Genomic DNA, 15,248 nt, shown 5'->3' on the forward strand with positions numbered 1-15,248 from the left:
CCCTGGGGCCCTGCCCAGCACAGCTGCTTCCTTCCTGGGCCCCAGAGCACCACAGCCCCACCAGCCCCCAGTGTTCCTGTAGAGGCCCCAGGACCTTGGCTGGGGTGAGGGGCACAGGGCTGTGGGCCATGACAGACAGTCCCACGAAGGACACATGAGAGCCTGCACTGGCCCGGTCAGTCCCTGTGTGGCCTCCAGCACTCCTGGTCCCCGTGGGCCTGGGGGTTTGGGAAGAGAACTCTGATAGCCCAGGGCTTCTGAGGTGCCCAGACCCCCAACACCAAGTGGCAGGGGCCATGGCCCCCTCTGCAGCCTCCCCCACCCCCACCGCGGCAAAGCGGGAGCACAGAGGCCCCTCCCACTGGCTGCCCACAAGGCTTGTCCCCCAAGTCCACACCCCAGGGTTGGGGTAGCCCTGCCCCCAGGCCCACCACAGCGTGCCTGCCCCCAAAGTGTCACGCCAAGTCACATACTCCTCCCCCTGACCTGCCCTGGCCCCAGACGAGTGGCAGGACAGGTCCCTGCTCTGCGCTAGAGCAATGATGGGAGCCCAGGGGCTGCAGGGAGGAAACCTCCTAGCCCTGGGGTGCAACGGCCTTGGCACCGCTAGAGGGCGCCGTCTACTGCGGTGTCGCTGGTCCAGACACAGGAGGGGTCAGGAGGGCTAGGCGTGGGGACTGGGGCTGAGATGACCTGCGCGCCCAGAGTGCGGAGCCCTGAAGGCGCCCAGTGAGGAGGGAGGGCTGCCGGCCTACCCATCCCAGCCTGGGGGTGTGGGGTCCCAGGGGAGAGGTAGGCAGCTCGCTCTTGCTGCTCTGACGAGGGGCAGGAGCCCTGAGTCCCCTGGGGCAGCTGTGGGGGGCCCTCCGTGAGGGGCCAAGCTCTGCCACCACCTGCCTTGCAGCCCCGCAAGGGCCCACAGGGGTGAAGGCACCAGGTTTTGGTAAACCCACCTACCCTTTGGGGTCGGGGCCACGTTCCCTGTAGCATCCAAGGCTGCTGCATGGCCATGGCATAACCCCCTGCTCTTGCCACCTTGACATCCAGGGCCTCTGTGCCACCTGCAGCCTCATGGCTGGTGTGGAGGTCCCTGGTCAGGGCTGTGTCCCATGGTGGCATCGGGCTGTCACGGAGCATTGCAGCTCTCCTCACCCCCTAGGTCCAGGGGCCTCAGCGGTCAGCAGAGGTCACCTGAGCCCTCAGGAGAGGCTTTCCCTACTGTCTCGGGACAGTGGAGCTCCGTCATTGAATGTGTCACTTCTGGGGACTCAGGACGTGACGAGAAGTACACACTGACAGTGGCCTGCCCTGTCCTGAGCTCCTGCCCCAGCCTGAGGCTCCCCCGAAGGCCTGGACTGTATCTGCTGCTCTTGGTCCCTGGAGCCCACTAGAGCCTGGACGTCAATAAACAAGGCTTCCCAGAACCGAGGTTCACTCACCCGCCAGGAGCAAGGGCCACGCCCTCGCCTCTCTCTCCTGCCCCCAGCCCCACCCAGCCCAGTGTACTTGCCCCCAGCCCAGAACGGCAGGGACCACCTGGGAGAGGCAGGCTGCGGGGCATCTGGGCACCCCAGCACCTGTGGCCCTGGGGATCTGGGAGGTACAAGGGGCCCCCAGCAGGCACATGATGCGACCGGCTGCAGGCACAGCACAAGTGGACAGGACCCCTCTAGGGCCCGAGCTGGGAGCAGGGCCAGGTGGCTTCACAGGGAGATCCAAGGTACATGAGCTCCAACAGCTGATCTGAGAATCCGTCTCCCTCACCCCTCCCAGTCTCTCTCCCACTCGTTCCCTCCCTTCTCCCCTCCTCCTCCCCTCCCCCTGCCTGTCCCCTCCACTCCCTCGCCCCTTGTCTCTTCCAGGGGTGAATCCTGGGGTCCAGAGGGTGGAGGACTGAGGGAGTGACTCCCACCTGCAGAGGGTGTGGGGGGTCATGCCGCCCAGCTCTGACCCAGGCAGCCCTCCTGTCTCCAGCACTGCAGCCTCTGTCTTGGGGGTGGCCAGCACAGACCCCCCCAGCCCCCACTGGGGCCTCCCTCAGCCAGGACCTGGAACAACAGAGCCATGGAGCTCTGGGGAGTTGGTGGGTGCATTTCTGTGGGGCTCCTCTTACCATACCCGCTCCAGCCCCCTGCCCTGGGACTGTCTGTAAGAAGAGCCCAGTCCCTGGGAAGAAGAGATTTGAGGGAAGCAGGTGTCTGCCTCCTCTCCCACCCCAGACACAGCTGCTCCCCATGGAGGTGGGGGCCCGGCTGAGAGGAGCGAGCCCAGTAGGGGAGGGGAGGGAGTGATGGCCGGGAGGAAAGCCCCTGCGTCACCAGGCCTGGCATCTGTGCCCACCTGGTCAACGGGCTCGCATCCCAGTAGCTGGGGACAGCCAGGGACCATCTGCCCCTCAAGGGCACCCTGCACCTGTCCTAGGACTAGGGTTGGGAGTGGCTGGTGTCCAGTTTCTTCTGGGAAGCGGTCCCCTCCCTGACCCTGCCATAGGTCTCTCTGTCCAGCTGGGGAGGGGACCCACACTGGCTGAGTCTCCATCCCAGGGAGGGCTGGGGGCTGGGTTGGGGAGCTGCTCCTGTGGCCGGAAGCACTTCTGGGAATAGAGGTGGCCTCTGGGCCCTTATCTGAGGCTGAACAAAATATACAAGTCCAACCCTGGGGGTGAGGTGTGCTGCCACTTCCTGAAACAGCTGGAGGCCGCTAGGGTGGGGTGTGGGTTTCTAGGGGGAGCAGGGAGGGGCCAGAGCCAGGCTGGGAGAGGCAGGGTCTCACCCTGGGGAGGCTGCTAGGCCGTGTAGGTGGGCGAACACCTGCCCCCACCCCAGGAAGCTGAGGCCGGGAGCTGGTCTCTGCCCTCTGAAGGGGGGGGGGTCTGGCAACAGCTTCTCATCCCAGCTCCCCACGCTCCTTCCCCACACTCCAGCACCCCAGTCGCGGCGCCTGCAGGCAGCCCTGAGCGCTGCCCGGCCCCCACCGCCTACCCCAAACCCCTGGTGGGGGGCTCTGCACACCACGCGTGGGGGCCCCACCGGCCGTCCCGGGGCTCTGCACGGGCCCTTCTCAACGTGGACCCGCCCTGCCCGCCGGGCGGTCCCGCACGAAGTAAATCCCGCAGGGCGGTGCTCGAGACCCTCCCGAAGCCCCAGCGGGGCCGCCCGAGGGGAATCCCCCGCGCCCCCGCGCTGACGCCTGGGCCGGTGCGCGAGGAGTTTCCGCGCTGAGTCAGCCCCGCGGCGGTACCTGCGCGCGGGCGGGCCCGGGGCTTTCTGGGGAAGGTCCCGCCAGCAGTGCCCTCCCGTCGGGGCGGGGCCTGCGAGGCGCAGGAGAGAGCAGGCCTGGGGCGCGGGTGGGCAGGGGGTAGGCAGGGGCGGCCGGCTGTGCGCGGGCAGGTCCCGGGCGCGTTCTGTTCCGCCCTCTCGGTTCCGCCCTCTGTCTCGGGGCCTCTTCCCTGAACACCTGTGCAGGCTCGGCGGGCACCGCCTTCCCCTCCTGTCCCAGTCCCGCCCGCTAGGCATTTTCTTATCAATGAGCTAATTTTGTGTATGTCTCACTCTCAGGGAGCGGGCAGAACCTGGGCTCGCCTGATGAAGTGCTTCCAACAGGAGTCTTTTTTATTTTTAGACAGAGTCTCACTCTGTTGCCCGGGCTAGAGTGCCGGGTGTCAGCCTAGCTCACTGCAACCTCAAACTCCTGGGCTCAAGCGACCCTCCTGCCTCAGCCTCCCAAGTAGCTGGGACTACAGGCGTGAGCACCATGCCCCATGTCCGGCTTATTTTTTCTATTTTTAGTAGAGACGGGGGTCTCGCTCTTGCTCAGGCTGGTCTCGAACTCCTGAGCTCAAACAATCCACCCGCCTCGGCCTCCCAGAGAGCTAGGATTACAGGCGTGAGCCACCGTGCCCGGCCCGGGCACCCTCTTTTCCACCGACCTGCTGTGAGCTGGGCCCCCTGCCCTCTGCCCAGGGCATGCTGGGAGGTGGGGGGTGAGAGCTGCTGGGACGAGGGGACACCATGGTGGTGGGGCATTGGGGCCAAGGCCAGGCGGCCAGGAAGGTGCTGCTGAGACTGACCTCCCTCCATTGGTGGGCCCGCCACTCCCTGCAGGGCTGTGCCAGCAGCCCCTGACAGAGCCAGGAGCCAGCGCTGTGGCTGGGAGGCTGGTCCCTGGGCCTCCCCAGAGGGCAGGTGAGGTGGAAGAGAGAAGCAGGAAGCCTTGGAGACAGGGACAAAGCCAGGCCACCCTGAGGCTGCCACACCACCGGAAAGTGCCAGGTGTGGAGGCTGAGTGAGCCCTGGGTTCTGGGCAGAGGCAAGAGCAGGAGCCGGAAAGGCCGGCAGGCTGTGCGGCCAGAAACCAGAGTGTCCAGGGCTGTCCTGAGCAGTGGAGGCCCCGAGACCACAGGCCCAGAACTCAGCTGTCCCAGCGTGTGCCGGGCAGACAGTCAGGGCAAGGGCTTGGACACAGAAGCCCAGAAGGCCAGCGTCTAGCACCTCTCCCTCCCCCAGGAAGCCCACCGAGCCCTGTGGTCCCCACCAAGTGCTGTGCCCAGGACTAGAATGGGCCCGGCTGTGCCCCACACACCCCCCAGGGCTGGGAGCTCCGAAGATGGCCCCTCCCCCTGTGTGGGGACCATGGCCACAGTGGGCATGGCCCTGGACTCCCTGTCCCCACCCGTCCCCGGTATACGTCCACCCAGGTCACCAAACGAGTGTTTATTAGACGCCACCTGCAGCCAGGTCCTGTGCTGCACACCCACAGGCAGGGCCCCCGTCCTGGTGCTGAGGAGCCCACAGACCCTACCCCGGCAGGGCCAGCAATGGGGGAGGCAACCACGGCTGCATCTGTCCCTCCTGCAGGGCCCAGCCACGGCCGCTGCCCTTCTGCACGGTCTGGGGACTCGTCCCTGTCACCATGCTGCACCCACTTCTGCCGTCGGGGGAGCAGGGCCAGGCCCAGAGCAGGACACAGAACTCCTGCCCCCGGGGTCAGCCCAGGTGTAGCTCCTGGAGAGGGTCCGGCTCGGGCTCCGGCTGCCGGCGAGGATGGCCAGGCTCACACCCACAGGTCTCCCGGCCGGCCCTTGTCCTCTGCCAGCCGCTCTCCCCGCTCCTCCTCAGGGAACTGGCAGCTGCAGGCGTCCTCTGCCGGCGGCAGCGCCTCCAAAAGCAGCTGGGTCTCTGCAAAGGGCTGCGGTCAGCGGGCGGCCAGCGGCTCACCTCCCCCACCCCGGGCACAACGGCACCACTGACCTCGGGGCCACGTGTGCTCCCTTCTCAGCTGCCAGATGTGCAGCCCGAGCTGGGCCATGGTCAGGACGAGGATGCAGGTGGCCACAGCGAGCAGCACAATGGCCAGTGGGCCGTGCGGCTCTGCGGGCGGCAACTCCGGGGCGCACACGGAATTGTGGGTCTTGTTCCCAGGGAACATGGTCAGAAACCCAAACTGGGAGCAGCTGGGACACACAGACAGACTCGGTCAGCCCCCGACCACCCAGGCAGCCCTCCTCTCGGGCTGCTGTTCTGCGAGCCGTTTGTGGGGTCACCGCACTGGGAGGGACAGGGCGGGCTGCCCTCGGCCGCCCGGCAACTGGAAGGTCCACCCAAGACTCACTCTGCCCAGGGTTTGCAGCGGCCCTCTTGGCCCCTGGAGAAGGTCCCTGCGGCACAGTCAACACACTTGAAGCCAAAAATGAATTCCCCTGGGGACAGACGGACAGACAGGCTGTGGGGATTGTGGGGATGGATGGGGCGGGGTCAGGCGAGGACAGGGATCCGTCTGGGGGCAGGGTCTGTAGAAGAATGGCCCCACGTCGTCCATTCAGCAGAGGTGTCTGATGCCCACGGGACCCAGGCCCTTGGTAAGTTGGTACCATGTCTGCCAGCTCCAGGAGTGGCGTCTGGGTGGGAGGCAGACTGGGGCACCACGGGGCTGTGAACCCCGGCTGAGGGGAGGTTCCTGGGGGGAGTAGGCTGGGGGTCAGCAGAGCCCAGTGGGAGCCAGGCCATGCCCCAGGCTTGGTCCAGCAGGCTGGAGGGCGGAGCCTGGGGAGGGTCCTGGGAAGAGGGTGAGCCTGGGTCCCCACTGACCCCACACCCTGCCCTCCCCCGCCAGGAGTCTATCCCCAGACCCCAGATAAGACTCCTGGGGACAGAGACCAAGCTCCATTGGCTGTCCCTGTGCAGATGGGCAGGACAGCAGAGCCAGGGCCCAAGAGCCAGGCCGCACCTGGACACCGTGGCCCTCACAGCCAGGCCTGACCTCCAGCAGCAGCAGCCTCGCTCCAGACGGAGAAGCCCAGGTCGAGAGCCGGAAGGACCTGAAGCTGCCCAGCCTTGCCAGACCCAGGACACTGGTGCCTCCTGGGGATGTGCCCACACGCCACACCCCCGCCCCCAGACACTGCTCCCCGAACTACAGCTCGGCACCCCCCACACCACTGCTCAAAGCCCTGGACCCTGGGGACTTACCTTGGGGCTGCGCCCTCTGGCCCGGCGGGCAGGGGTGGCGCTTGCAGCTCTTGCACCGAGGGTCTCCGCAGTGGAATTCGGGCTGGACACACGTGCAGTCCCACTCAGAGCAGCCGTCCTGGCCTAGGCAGGACAGGCCAGCTCTCAGCAGCCGGAGGAGTGTGCCCTCCAGGCTCCTCCCCGCCCTCAGGGGTGGGGGTGTGAGGGTGTCAGGTCCCCACCCTCAGCCAGCCCCAGGGGGCAGAAAGTACCAGGTGAGCACCGGTGGCTTTGCCCAGCTCCTTAGCCATGTGGCCTGGCTGCCCCACCCCAGTGGCTGTGACCTCGCCTGTGACAGGGGCCAGTCCCTGCTGGGGCTTCCGGAGGCCCCTGGGCCTGGGCCTACACCCCCCACCCCACTTTCCACCCTGCACAGCCCCCTCGAGCCCCATCAACACCCGGAGGCCACCTGCCGTCCACTGCACCAGCCACACTGAGACGTGGGACCCTCAGAGCACCCTCTTCCCACCCCCAGGCCTGGCAGGAAGAAGCTCCCAGTCTCTGCCTCATTCCGGCTGCCCCTCACCTGCAGCTGCTGGGCAGGGGCAGGGGCAGGGGCAGGGGCAGGGGCAGAGGGGGTGCTGGGACCCCAAACTGGGCAGGAAGTGGCCTGGGTGGTGGCCAAGGGCTTACTCGCCCGCTCAGCGGGGCCTGGGCAACCCTCCCCCACCTGGGGACCCCACCCCTCTGGGGCGGCTCCCTCCTCCTCCCCTGACCCTGCTCCCGACCCGTGTCCACTGGCCAGTGCCTCCGCCTCGGTCCGATCACCACGGCTGTTAGCCCACCGGACCGCTGCTGCCCCGTGCCCACCCTCCTTCGGTGAAAGCCACCAAGTCTGACTGTAGAGGGGCCCAGCGCTGCTCCCGCGAGTCCCGCCACCGGGCCGCGTCTCACCCGAGGTGCAGAAGCGGCAGCAGCGCCTGTCTGTCCCGGTCCCGCGCAGGACGAGGCCAGGGCCGCAGCTCGGGCCCCCGGTGGGGCGCTGGCCCAGGCCCAGCGCGCAGAGCAGCGCCACCCCGCACAGGGCCCTCCGCGCGCCCACCGAGCCCATAGTACCGGCGACAAGCCGCGCCCCGAGGACTTTAAGAGGCCCTGCGCGCACATGCCCCGCCCCCGCCCCAATTCCAATCCGGATTTAAGTTTGCCCCAAGACGGGCGTGGGGAGGGGGGAGTAAGCGCTGCGGACGCAGCCGGGGTGGAGGATCGGAAATGTTTTCTGTGCAAAATCCGTGGCCACAGTAGTGGCCCCCGGATACAGGGTGGGTTTGGGGGCTGCCTCCCCCACCGCCTCCACCTCCAGCTTCCTCAGGGCTGCCCCGCAGGCGATGCAGATTTCCACACCCAGAGGAGGTGGGATGAAATTGCTCATTTCCTGAGAAGTCTCCAGAAGTCCTGGCTAAACCCATGAAGCCCCAGTGCTGAGGACCCTGAAGGGGCGACCAAGGCAAGCACCCCACTCAGCCCACCCGGCGGCCAGGCTGCAGACGGGAAGGGCGCCCATACAAATGCCTGTAGGTGCAGCCCGGTGGGCGTCCGTCCCTGTCCCTGCTGCTCGGGGATCCCCTCAGCTGGCAGCGGCGGTGCCAGGGCCTGACGGGGGAGGGCCACTGGGAGGGGCCAGGGAGGAGAGGCCAGAGCCCGGGTCATTGTCAACCTGGGTGTCCCAGCCCAGACCTCTGGCTCTGGCTCTCTCCGGAGCCACTCGGATCCACCACCCGACACACATCGGCACCCTGGAGGGAGAATAGGACCAGCTCTCAGAGGCTGTCCTATGTCCTTCTGAGCCCAGGGCCCCCCGTGGCACAGAGGGGTCCTGGGATGCGTCCCCAGCCCCATGGTTGAGGCTCAGCACAGCGAAGCTGGTGGAGATCTCTGGGGATGCTGGGCCAGCGGGTCTCAGGAATGTACCGTGGTTGTGCCCACGGGCTGAGATTGGCCACCGTTGGGACAGGGGCAGGCCCGGGAGACCTGGGCAGACGCCCCTTTGAGACCCGCAGCCACCAACTGACCGCACCGTTTCCAAGGGAAGCGACAGGAATTAGAACTTTGTAAGCCCCGGTTGTCCTTGAGTCCCGAGATCCACAAGGGAGGTAGCCCTTGGACGCGGCAGGAGAGGAAGGGGTCTCCGGGGCGGCTGCAGGCCAGGCTGCCCAGGGGCTCAGAGGGAGGGGGCAGGCCAGCTGCGACCGGGCAGCCCCCTTTGAGGGGCCTGGAGGTCTCTGTTCAGCCCCTAGACTGGGAGGTCAGTCTGAGCGTTTGAACAGAAAGAGAAGCCACAAGACCAAACCTAGATGCCAGGTAAAGGTGTTTGGGGAGAACCAGAGCAGGCTGGACCTCGCCCCTGCCTGTTTGAAAGACCTAAGAGGTCTACACCAGCACGGGGCCACCCCCAGTTTTGGTGAGCACCCAGTGCCTTGTGGCCTAAGAAGATAGGACACATCTCCTGTGAATGATGCTTATCAGACCTGGTGTGTCAGTTGGTCCTTCCGGAAGCAGGGGCAGAGTCAGGAGGACAAGTGTGGTTTAGGGGGCACGGGGGCAGGAAGCCTGGCTGGTGGAGCTGACACCTTGACCAGCCCATGAGCAGCTCCCTGCAGGATGTCCCCCAGGGGTCCCTGGTGCTGCATCTGGGCTCAGCCAGGCATCCCCTGGCTGGGCTGCGGCACCGTGGCGACGGCCACGTGTGAGCACAGACACCAGCGTTCTCAGGGCTTATGAGCACGGGCCTCCAGGGGAGCGACATCCGTGACTCAGAGCCCACGTCTGCCTTCCTGTCCCGCTCGCTCCGGAAGAGCCCTCCCGGGCACCCTGCTCCTCTGAGGCTCTGGCAAATGAGTGGTTTCGTGGGGCCAGAGAAGATTTTTATCTGCTCTTCTGTGTTTTCCAGTATTTTATGAGCAACTCGTCCTATGTTTGCATCTTTTGTCTGAAACGACACAAGCGACGCATGTGCATGCAGCAGAGTGTCCTCAGGGCAGTGCGGCCCCTGCTGCCAGGTGGAGAGCCGGTCCACACGGTGGCAGGACTGGGCAGCGGGACGCAGGCTCTGGAGCCCAGGCAGGACCTGGGGTGGAGCTGGTCCAGGAGCTTCCAGCAGAGACGGGTGTCACATGTGGGAAGGGGGCGTGGGCTTAGGGACAGCATAGAAGCTGAGGAGGTGACCTATGTCTGTCTAGGGGCAGGGGGCAGCGGTGTCCTGGCTGGGGAAAAGGCACCAGGTGGCCCACGGGTGGAGGGCTGTGCCCGGCGGGGAGGAGGCGGTGGGTGCGGGCACAGTTTGTGGAGAAGGCCCTTTCCCAGTTCCCATGACCTTCAACCTTCTGGGACCCTGGCCGCCCACCCCCACCCACCTCCTGGCCCTCCACAGAGGCTGCTCTCCGGGGTGCAGATCTGCGCCCATTGCCCCCACCATGCAGGAGTTGCCCATGGGGTTGCAGCAGAGTGGACGGCAGGACGGCCTCTGCCTTCCTTTTGCAGGTTCATGGGGAAGAGAAAGAAGGCGGATGGGCAGAGTCCAGGGCCACTCAAGGTCAGGGACAGGCTCACTGTGGCTGCCAGGCAGCAAGTGACCCCGCCAAGTGTAGAGGGTCGGGACCCTTTCCCTGCCCTGCCAGCAGCGGTGGGAGAGGAAAGTCCCTATCAGGGGGCCGCACAGAGGGAAGGGCCGGGCCCAGGGACACCGGCTGAGGGGCTGCTCCCGCTGCGCAGCTCGAGCGCCCAGGTCTGGCGGAGAAAGTCCCGGCCAGGATCTGCTTTCCTGCTCACGAGTCGGGGCGAGACCTTTTAGCACATCAGGGTGTTTATGTTGGACGCTTAATAGCCCTTAAACACTTTACAGACACCCCCCACGGGGCTTTCCGTGTGGGCCACACATCATGGTCCACCTCTGTGGGTCACACGCCCGTGGCCATTTCCTCACTGGGTCGGAGCTTCCTGTGCAGTTTCTGCTTCTGTTCTCTGAGCTGCCACCTCCAGGGGCTTGTGCCCGGGGTCCAGCACCGCACCTGTGCACCTGTGCAGCCAAAGGACGCCGGTCCCCAGACACTGGCCTCAGAGGACCCCGTGCAGCCGGGGCAGCTCCAGGGCCCTGGGGTCCCGTCCACTCTCCTTCCCTCAGGGCTGGCTTGGTGCCGGACGGTGGGCCCACCCGAATACGCTGCGGTTCATTTTGGTGGCTATTTGGGTTTCCCGCCACTAAGTCACGTGGACGCCCTTGTTCACGTCCCAGGGCACTGGCTCCTGTGGGACAAATGCCCAGGAGCAGACTGGCCGTGTCCACGGAGGACAGAAGGTTCGCTCATCAGAAACCTCATTTTCCAAAGTGGCTATCCCGCCGGACACCGCCACCGCAGGGACACAGGGACGGTGCTGTCCTCTGGGACTCCCAGGGGGGTTCCCAGTGGGGGTCCTGGGCCACCACCCACGAGGTGTCGCAGGGGGTGGGGTTGGGGGGCCGGAGAGAGAAGGGACAGGTGCCCGTGTTCCCGCCTCCAAGTACAAAGGGGCCCCTGTGGCGACCAGGCTGCTGGGTGCCCGCCTGCCCGCGGCAGCACCTGCGGCCGCTGCCCACCCAGACGCATCCCCGGCCCAGGCTTTAGGATCTTGGAGCAGCGGCTCCGTGTCTGCCCAACCTGCACCTTCACGGGGCCTCTTCGGCAGCTCCCCGGCCCCCCCCACTGGGTGCGTCCAGGGGCTGGTCTCCCAGCAGCGCCACCAGAGTGTGCGGCCCCCACGCCCCGGTGCCCAGTCAGAGATCGGCGTCCGTCAGTGTTTTTATTGGGGCGCTGCCCGGGCGGGGAGTATGCACAACATACATAGCAGAGCCCGGGAGCCCGCCCAGGCGCACCTATAACGGTGCGGGCGGGCCCAGGTCCCGTGGGGGGTGTGGGGGGCGTGGTGGCCGGCGCGGGGCCGGTGTGGCAGACTGTACCTGGGGCGCCCCCACTGCCCCACGAGGCCTCGGGAACCCGCTGGGGCCCCACCTGGGAGGGGCGCAAGTCCTCCCCAGCGGACGCGGCTCAGATCTTGGCCAGGGAGGAGTGCGTGTCTGCCTGCTCCTCTTGGATGGGGATCCGGAAGCTGTTTCCCCCTGGGGAGGAGGAAAGAGCGAGAGATGGGAGGTGTGGGGGGTCTCAGCCCCCCTGGGTGGTCTGGGCTGGGCCCACAGCGGGCACTCACCAGGGCCCTTTGGGGCGTCCGGGGGTGTCCTCCAGGCCCTTCGGTGCAGGTGCAGGGCCAGCAGCGTGGCCAGGGGGACCAGCACCCCCAGGCCCAGGCCCAGGCCCAGGCCCAGGACGGCGGCGAGCACAGAGCCTACGGGGAGGAGGCCCCAGAGTGGTCAGAGGGCAGCCCCCTGCCAGCCTCCGCCACTCCCCCGCTCCCCTGCTGGGGTCAGGCCAGGCCCCCTTACCCCTGGGGTCCTCCGAGGGGGGTGTGGAGGGCCCCTGTGATGTCCCAGGCCTGGCCACGGTGGGCTGAGCAGTGGTGGGCCTGGCTGGGGGGCGCTGGGTCTCCCAGGACGGCGTGGCCGGGGGGCTCCTGTCCTCACAGACGGCGTCTGAGCTGTTGCTGGCCGGCCACAGAGTGCGCTTGCCGGCCGCGGTACAGCTTCGGGAGGGCAGGGGCACTGGTCAGGCCCGGGAGCCCAGGGACATGGGTCGGCCGCAGGTGGCGTCCGCCTCAGACTCCAGGCCAGAGGTGGCCAAGGACCCTGTGCAGGCCCCCAGGTCCCCCTACCCTGCAGAGGTCCCCAAGACCCCACGTCCTCGTCCCTGCCCCATCCCTGCCTGAGCCCCGTAGCCTCCGTGCTCCCGAACCCTGGAATGGGAGCCCTGGGGGGGCCTCCAACTGTGGACAAGTGAAGGCCTCACACATGCTCCCGGGCCTGGGCTGGGGTCTCACACGCCCCATCCACCCACAGGGAGGGGCTGGCACCACAGCAAGCAGGGGTGGGGTCGGCCACCGGGGACTGGGCCCCAGAGCTCCCCCTCCACTCGCCCCCGCCCTGTGGCCCCCGCCCAGCCCTGGGCCACACACTCACTTGGTCCAGGGCTTGCACGCTTGGTTGTCGCCTGGGGAGAAGTGGCCTGGGGGGCACGGGGCGCAGTCTGCAACAGAGCAGGACAGGCTCAGCCGCCTGCGGCCCCTGGCCCTACACTCCGGGGGTGGTGGGTGCTCACCCCTGGCCGTGGCTGGGCTCGGCCCCTGGAGGCCTCCCTGCTCACATCCTGCCACCGGCCCTGACCCAGGAGCTGAGCCAGGAGGGCGTCCTGGCGACCCAGGGGAGGCGCCGGCCTGTGGCGCAGGATCCAGGGGATCCAGGGTTGCCTGCGCCACGATGAGGCCTGGCTCCTCCCTGGGATCGGGGCACCTGCACCCCAACCGCCTCATGCTGTGCCACCCGCACCCCTGCCCGCCGGGGCCACCCCCAGGCTCACCGACTCCACGCTTGTAGCCGCCCTGGGGCTGGGTGCCCGCGCGGCAGCGGCAGACGGTGTCCTGCGTGGCCGTGCACCTGTGCTTGGGCTCACTCCCACTTCCTGGGCGGGGGAGGGGGAGTCGTGAGGTGGGGGCGGCTTAGGCACCAAGGGCCCGGGCACCCCTGCCCTCCGCTGGGGTCCTCCCCCTGGATAGCCTGTGGCAGCCCAGCCCCCACCCCCCAGCCTGCAGCTGCGGCTGCGCAGGGCCCTCCTTGGACCCCGGCTCCGGCCTCACCACCGGGGCAGCGCAGCAAGGCCACGTGAACAGCGTTCTTCACGCCGACTCCACGTGGCCTCAGCTGAGCCTCGGCCCCGGGAGGAGGGCTATGCCCCAGGAGGCGCCTCGGCCCACTGTGGTTTGGGGTTTGCTCCTGTGGCTGTGGGGGGCCCCGTGCAGCGGTCGCCCCACCGCGCTGGGCGGGGCCGGGGTCGGGGTGGGCGGCTCACGCTGGTTGCACAGTGTGCAGGGCTTGCAGCTCTCGTAGTTGACGGCCTCGTTGTAGAAGCCGGGCTCACACGGGCGGCACACGGTGTCGCGGGAGAGGTCACAGCGGCTCACCATCCCGTTGCCTATAGCGGAGGCCGGGCGGTATCGGTCAGCAGTCGGGCCTGGCCCTGGCCTGTGGACTGCGCCGGCTTCTTGGGGCCGCGGCAGGGCCTTGGCAGGCCCCTTGCCCCCTCCAGGACCATGGCCCCGGGTCTGGATCCAGGTCCCCTGGAGCAGCCCCGCAGATGCCCCCTCCCTGGAGCCGGCCTTACCTGGCTGGCACTCGTGACAGCACCGGCCGCCGTGGGGGTACGTGTCCCCGGCACAGTCGAGCCCAGCCGCAGCGCCCAGCAGCAGCACCAGGAGCAGCAGGACTGCGCCGGGCACGTCGGGCCCCGGCTGCCAAACCCCCACACACATCCTCATCTCCGCTGAGCAATGAGTCTGAGTTTTTCCTTGCAGGATGTGGCTATAAGGGCTGTGGGAGGGGCGGGGCGGGAGGGCAGGAGGAGGAGGAAGGGGCCCCAGGCAGGCAGGTGACCCCAACCCCGGCTGGCGACCCCAACCCCGGCTGGCGACCCCAACCCCAGCTGGCTGCAGAAAGTGGCCTGTCTGGGGTCCTCCCAGCCATGGGCTTCTCTCCTGCCCTGTGCCCCAGCCCACACACACAGACCCCAGGCCACCCGCAGCCAGGGCATGGCCAGGCCCTGGCGCCCTCTGGTCTGTGCCCACCGCACACCGAGGACCCGCCTGCTCCACCTGGCCGTGCTTCCCGGCCCGGGTGCTCTTGGGCCCCCGCTGCCACTCACCTCCTCAGCACAAAGATGCACAGAGCACATGGGTAAATTGAGGCATGAGTCAGCAAGGCCTCTCCCCGAGTCTCGACCTTTGGGGGGTGTCCTCAGGTGTCTAAGGCTAGCTCAGACCCACAGTGGCCACCAGGCGCCTGGTGAGCAGGCCCACACTCAGCATGTACACGTGTGTGTGGGTGTGTGCACGCGTGTGCGTGTGCATCTCAAGCAGCCGAGTGTGCCTGAGCAGGGCAGGTGTTTATGGGCTGATCTGTGTCCCCCAAAATCCAAGTGGAACCCCTAACCCGCAGTGTGGCTGTTTGGAGACGGGGCCTCTAAGGAGGTGACAAAGGTCAGAGGAGGGCGAGAGGCCCTGCCGACGCAGCTGAGCACACTCGCACACACCGTGCACACGCAACACCGCCCTGACCCCGCGGCCACCCCGAGGCAGGGCCTGGGCCTGGACACAGGGGCCTGGAGTGGCCCTTTTGCACCTTCTGACTCGCGGCCATGACACGATTACTCAAAAGTTAACTTCAGCAGTTGCAAGTGCAGAGGCGCCTCCCAGGCAGGGCGAGCTGCCGGAAATCCCCTCCCGCCAGGAGCTCAGGTAAGAGAGGTGCCTCCCCCTCGGCCCACCTGCGGGGAAGTCCCCGAGCAGAGGCCAGGCCAGGCTCCGCAGGGGGAGAGTGGGGCGCAGGCAGCCCCGGCCCCGGCCACCCGAGGGTCCCGGGGGCAGCAGGGGCTCCGAGCACCCAAGGCAGCGCCTACATGTGAGTGACCCACCCGGGTGGGCAAACGAGGAGACTTCCGGCATTTTCTGGAAGGTTCGATCCAGCTCTCAAACTTCGTCTCCCACTGATAGAAAAATATCACATTTGCAAGTGGTTCCTCCGAGGTTCAGATCAACGTGGGGTCTTGGTGGGCACCACTCCACTCCGGGCACCCCCTTCCTCGCTGAGGCACACGTGGGGGCTTCTCTGCC

At 67.4% G+C, this 15,248-nt stretch overlaps 3 protein-coding genes across 3 annotated transcripts in view; 1 reads left to right on the forward strand and 2 right to left on the reverse strand.

Annotated features, from left to right (window-relative positions):
* Positions 1-3,221, forward strand: part of TTLL10 (tubulin tyrosine ligase-like family member 10) — a 19,414-nt gene extending 16,193 nt beyond the window's left edge. Inside the window, exon 13 of the mRNA XM_012657474.1 lies at positions 2,947-3,221. Within this exon, the coding sequence (XP_012512928.1) occupies positions 2,947-3,221 (275 nt within the window). The remainder of the gene's footprint in view (positions 1-2,946) is intronic.
* A 1,831-nt stretch (positions 3,222-5,052) lies between these two features.
* Positions 5,053-7,557, reverse strand: TNFRSF18 (tumor necrosis factor receptor superfamily, member 18). The gene is made up of 5 exons (XM_012657475.1): positions 7,386-7,557; positions 6,468-6,590; positions 5,611-5,698; positions 5,250-5,452; positions 5,053-5,177 (listed from the first exon to the last, which is right to left on the reverse strand). Exons 1-5 carry the CDS (start codon positions 7,555-7,557, stop codon positions 5,053-5,055), a joined length of 711 nt encoding a protein of 236 aa, XP_012512929.1.
* A 3,967-nt stretch (positions 7,558-11,524) lies between these two features.
* TNFRSF4 (tumor necrosis factor receptor superfamily, member 4) lies at positions 11,525-13,915 on the reverse strand. Its single transcript, XM_012657552.1, has 7 exons — positions 13,745-13,915; positions 13,433-13,555; positions 12,944-13,045; positions 12,547-12,613; positions 11,917-12,113; positions 11,685-11,819; positions 11,525-11,595 (listed from the first exon to the last, which is right to left on the reverse strand). The coding sequence occupies exons 1-7, from the start codon at positions 13,896-13,898 to the stop codon at positions 11,525-11,527; spliced, it is 849 nt and encodes a 282-aa protein (XP_012513006.1). The 5' UTR covers positions 13,899-13,915.
* Positions 13,916-15,248: the final 1,333 nt, after the last annotated feature.

The sequence above is a fragment of the Propithecus coquereli genome, unplaced genomic scaffold (genome assembly GCF_000956105.1).
Source record: "Propithecus coquereli isolate 6110/MARCELLA unplaced genomic scaffold, Pcoq_1.0 Scaffold544, whole genome shotgun sequence".
NCBI classification, from domain to species: domain Eukaryota; kingdom Metazoa; phylum Chordata; class Mammalia; order Primates; family Indriidae; genus Propithecus; species Propithecus coquereli.